Here is a 4,428-nt window from a genome sequence, read left to right as displayed (position 1 = left end):
TATATATATATATATTTATATATGTTGCTAAATATATCTCGAGTTAGCTGCTCTAAACTTTCTACACTTATGCTATCATCATTAGTCTACACCACAACCACCGTAGACTTAGCGAACTTGTACTTTTCAATTCATTACTCGCTGCTCCTGTAAGCTTATGATCGAAGAAAGAACATTCCGCACAGAGAGATACGTTTGTGGAAAGGGATGCTTTTCCAACAATGGCCAAAAAAAAAACAAAACGGCTTACAAGGGCTTTAAAGTATGGGCACACTCGAGTCGCATAATGTAATGTCGCGTGATATATCACGTGGGTATCTTAGTAATTCTGACACGTTCTCTTTACGCGATGAAAACTCATGCAATCGATAACATTCGGTAACGTTTAAGCGATTTCTTTGCTTACGTGCCGCGACTCTCTCTCTCTCTCTCTCTTAATTTCGTACAACAAATGGCACGGATACATGACAGCTCGTCTCCCTTAAGCTCGTTGATCGTTCGGATGGTGAAACTGCGCGACTCGCGGATGTGTGAAAAAATATATATGAAATGTATCTCATGATATAAACGTAACAAGTATATCCCGTCAACGTTGGCAAGTGACAAATTGGAATTTCATATATTTATATTACTATTTCATACTAACAGTAATTACTATGAATTGTGAAACAACATTGTAAACGCGTTTACATTCTCGATAAAACCAGAGAGGGAGAGGGGAAGGAAGAACGCTGATTGCTGCGCGACGCTTTTGTAAGTAACCGCTACCCTGACTTCTGTCCTTTGTCACTCTCAAGACACTGTGCAGGAATTGCGACCGACGCAACTTGTGCGGGAATCGGTGATGCTGCCGGGTGAGCTGCCGGGCGTCGACAGTCCGCCGTTATTGTGACCCACCCCGACGAAGCGTAACTTCCGATGATGTGATCCCAGACTCTTGCTCGAGCTCAACGAGCGATTGCCGTTATAACGCAGTTGGGATGTAGTCGTCATCGCGTATGATTTCAAGTGCGATTTGATGGATTTGGGCAACGGCAGTTGGTCGATACCGTAAACCGTTGTTCGGGCCACTATCGCACGGCACGCCAGTTCTTGTAGGCTGAGCACTGAAAAGCAAATTAATTCTCATTGTTCTGATCCCTAGATCTTAGGCCTTAGGATCTTAGTATTCATATTTAATACTGGTTTTTACATTAAAACCTGTCTTAAATAGTCTTAAGATGTCATAAGCAAATCATAAATCCGCATTACCAACCTAAGACGGTCTTAAAAAAGATTGAATACTGAGCTTAGAATCTCTGATAGAAATCACTAATCAACACCTTTATTGGATCGCCATAATCTTTCCATGCCATTCCTGTGTAACGCCATCCGAGAGAGCTCTGAGAAGCTTTCACGGATGTTGAAATCGCAGAGAGGTGAGACTTCAAAGAAGGCCATTCGATTCTTAGCCGCGTAAGCCTCTGCATCTCGTTCACCTACTTGCCTTTTAAAAGCCAAGTGTAGACGATTGCCAACCAATACTTTTGGTACGCCAGGAGCGTGCTGTAAGTTTCATGTAAAGATATATTTTTGCATGCTGTCAATAACCAGATCAAATTTTCACTCGTCAAATAAAATCTGACCTCTTCAACTTCTTTCAGCCACCTATCGATGCCATCAAAGGACCACTTGTTGGTAATGTCATATACCAAAAGTATACCTTGAGCACCTCTGGAATATGACCGAATAATTGTGCAGAATCTACCTTGGCCTGATGTATCCCATAATTGTAACTTGACTCGTTTCCCATCTAGTAGGATAGTGGTAGTCTTGTAAGCTGAAAAAGTAATAAATGATCAGGTCTATAATCTCCATTTCTATTATTATAAATTAACTTTACTCTTGATCTTATTTACTTTTTATCTTTCTCTTGAAGAATTTGAAAAGGATGAACCAAAGGATTAAAATTAATCTATACTAGTAGAAATGAACACGTCTTAAATGACTTTGAAAAAAAAAAAAAAAAAAAAAAAAAGAGAAAGAACTATAGAAAAGCATTACTGTTGTTTGATTATAAGTTCTAATGTATCACAGTTAATTTTTTCTTTTTATTTCCAACATGAAAAAGAAAAGGGGAAAGATGAACCGTGCAAGAAGTTACGCTAAAAAGAACAGTTAGCCAATGTTTCGTTACACGTATTGAGAAGAGACACAGAAAAGTCTTATGATATTGAGAGAGTAAAGAGTGTTACCGCTGCCGCTGCAGAACGGCGACTCGGCTGCACCGTCTTCGAGACCGCTCAAGATCTCTTGCTTGCCGACGTCGCTGTCTCCCACCAGCAGGAACTTGAGCAGGTAGTCGTACTGTTTCTCCTGACGAGGCTTCGCCGTGTTGGCCTCACCCGCAGCCATAATATCCGCCTGTCGCAGACCCTGAGCATACTGCAGGCGACCAACGGGACGACCAAGCTCGCCCTGCCGCTGTCACACTTCCTCCCGTATTCGCGGCACGCGGACGGATCCTCCTTCACCAGTTTCACCACCTGCACCGCCGTCGCCACCTCGACGGCGACCTCGTCGGGCACTTGGCCGGTGAAAGCTATCGCATCGTACCGCGGTACACAGGTACGTCGCGTCGATTCTCTCATGGATCTCGATCGCGACGATCAGCGACGGTCGCGGCAGCACCCTCTTATTTACGCGACCGGGACACGAACCCCGACAACGCGAACGTCACGAACCTGTATCATAACAAAGCAAACAGGGCTGACAAGGCTTTCTCCACTCGTCGACGCGCTTTCCCCGCTGTTGTCGCACTTGTCTGTCCCCCTCAGTTCCCTACCTGCACCGCACCAGTCCCTACCAGTCCCTCCAAGTCCCTTGCCTCTCCCCGCGTGACACTGCGCAACGAAGTTGCGCGCTGTCGCGAGATGCACGAGAATGAAATTCCGCGAAGGTCGAGTACGTTCGTGATTCGCGAGTGTCATTTGAAGTGCTGTCCTCTGAAGGAATATAAACAAATTACTTTAAGAAGAGTGTGAAAATTGACACGAAAAATTAAAAATACGCGCAGAAATGCAAACAACGAAAAAAGTATTTGTAAACATAAAAGTGCCTTATCATTTCATAAAACAAATGTTTTATCAAGCGATCAATTTGAATGATTTCAGCGCCATCTACATTAATTAATTCCTTATATTTGCGAGTCTCGCCGTCATCGGACCACGTTTCTGTATTTTCGATTCGTCCGGATTGACTTGCGATCGTCAAATGAAACTGATGTTTCCACGCATCGTGTTTTTCGTTAATAATCATGCCCATTGAAATTGACCAATCGCATTTGTCGACAGAATTACTTAACGTTTATTTAATGATAGATTAGTTGGGGCAAAAATAATGGTTGAAATAACCAATAAGACAACGCAACGGAAAAGCAGCCAACGGGAAGGCGCGATTGTCGGCATTCGCTCAGATAAAAGGATTTGCGCTACTCTGGTAAACAATAGAGTTCCATAATCGCTTGCTCATCCTTCTTTCTCCTCGATGTGATCAATGATGATGCAACTGGACAACGTTGATTCAAGGAAGTTGAGATTTTCCGAATCTCGGGATAAATTTTGCTATAAATTTCCGAAAAATAGGAAAGCTAAGTCACTTCCACGCGACGTAATCGAAGGAACGTCTTGGCGCAGAAAAACGGACGAATTCAACCGAGCACTTTAGTTATTTTTCCAAACAAGAACGTTCATTAGATTTTCATCTAATATTACATCATATAAATAATACAATTATATATTCATTTCTACTTTTCATCTATCATTAACGATTCATTGTGGAAATCACCGATCGCCACGACTCGTTTACGTCCTCGGGAATATTCTCGATAGTCGATTCTCCTTCGGGAAGAATCCTTGAAAGGTGTGCGCGTGGAGGGAAGAGGGGATCGCGATGTTGGATTGGGATTGGAAGTAATCGAGAGGAGGAGGGGAGGAGGGGGGGGAGGGATCGCGAATCGCCGGCGTTCGATTTTCGATTTTCGAACCGGTCGCCGATTCGCGGCTGCCGCGTCACGTGGCGGCACCCGTCCACGTTTCGGATTGTGGGTAAACAAGAGGAAGAAAATATTTGTGCCGCGCGTGTATCGTCATCGTGTTCACCGGGAACGCACACGCACGCGCGCGCGCGCGTGTCCCGCTCGCCCGCTTGCCTGTCACCACCATTGTCATCGTTGTCGCCGCAATTCTTGCTTCTCTCGCCGAAACTAACGAATCGAGGATCAACGAGGACCGTGACACACGAGGAGGCGAGGTGAACCCGAACGACCGCGGAGACAGGAGCGAACTTAGAAGGTGCTTGACTTGATACTGCTTGTACTCGCGATGAGCGCGCGCGCGCGCGCATGGTGAAGGAAAGGAAGAGGGAGAAGAAAGAAAAGAGAAAGAGTGA

General features: G+C 44.6%; 2 protein-coding genes across 2 annotated transcripts in view; one reads left to right on the top strand and one right to left on the bottom strand.

Moving 5' to 3' along the window:
- Positions 1 to 6: 6 nt before the first annotated feature.
- LOC108747336 (ras-related protein Rab-40B) lies at positions 7 to 2,413 on the bottom strand. Its single transcript, XM_018484738.1, has 4 exons — positions 2,235 to 2,413; positions 1,626 to 1,819; positions 1,323 to 1,545; positions 7 to 1,106 (listed from the first exon to the last, which is right to left on the bottom strand). The coding sequence occupies exons 1-4, from the start codon at positions 2,392 to 2,394 to the stop codon at positions 793 to 795; spliced, it is 891 nt and encodes a 296-aa protein (XP_018340240.1). The 5' UTR covers positions 2,395 to 2,413; the 3' UTR covers positions 7 to 792.
- A 1,623-nt stretch (positions 2,414 to 4,036) lies between these two features.
- Positions 4,037 to 4,428, top strand: part of LOC108747458 (forkhead box protein K1) — a 5,838-nt gene continuing 5,446 nt past the window's right edge. The window contains exon 1 of the mRNA XM_018484934.1: positions 4,037 to 4,331. The gene's annotated coding sequence lies outside the window, so the exon portion shown is untranslated. The remainder of the gene's footprint in view (positions 4,332 to 4,428) is intronic.

The sequence above is a fragment of the Trachymyrmex septentrionalis genome, unplaced genomic scaffold, assembly GCF_001594115.1.
Source record: "Trachymyrmex septentrionalis isolate Tsep2-gDNA-1 unplaced genomic scaffold, Tsep1.0 scaffold2, whole genome shotgun sequence".
NCBI lineage: Eukaryota > Metazoa > Arthropoda > Insecta > Hymenoptera > Formicidae > Trachymyrmex > Trachymyrmex septentrionalis.
Note: the sequence above shows the minus strand (reverse complement) of the source record. Positions and strands in the feature narration are given on the sequence as shown.

What these genes read in the sequence shown, in the direction of transcription:
- LOC108747336 (XM_018484738.1), bottom strand. Translation starts at nt 2,394, where the DNA reads ATGGCTGCGGGTGAGGCCAACACGGCGAAGCCTCGTCAGGAGAAACAG. An exon ending in GCCGTTCTGCAGCGGCAGCG is followed by an intron (nt 1,820 to 2,234) that starts GTAACACTCTTT and finishes TTACTTTTTCAG; the next exon opens with CTTACAAGACTACCACTATC. An exon ending in GGCTGAAAGAAGTTGAAGAG is followed by an intron (nt 1,546 to 1,625) that starts GTCAGATTTTAT and finishes TGAAACTTACAG; the next exon opens with CACGCTCCTGGCGTACCAAA.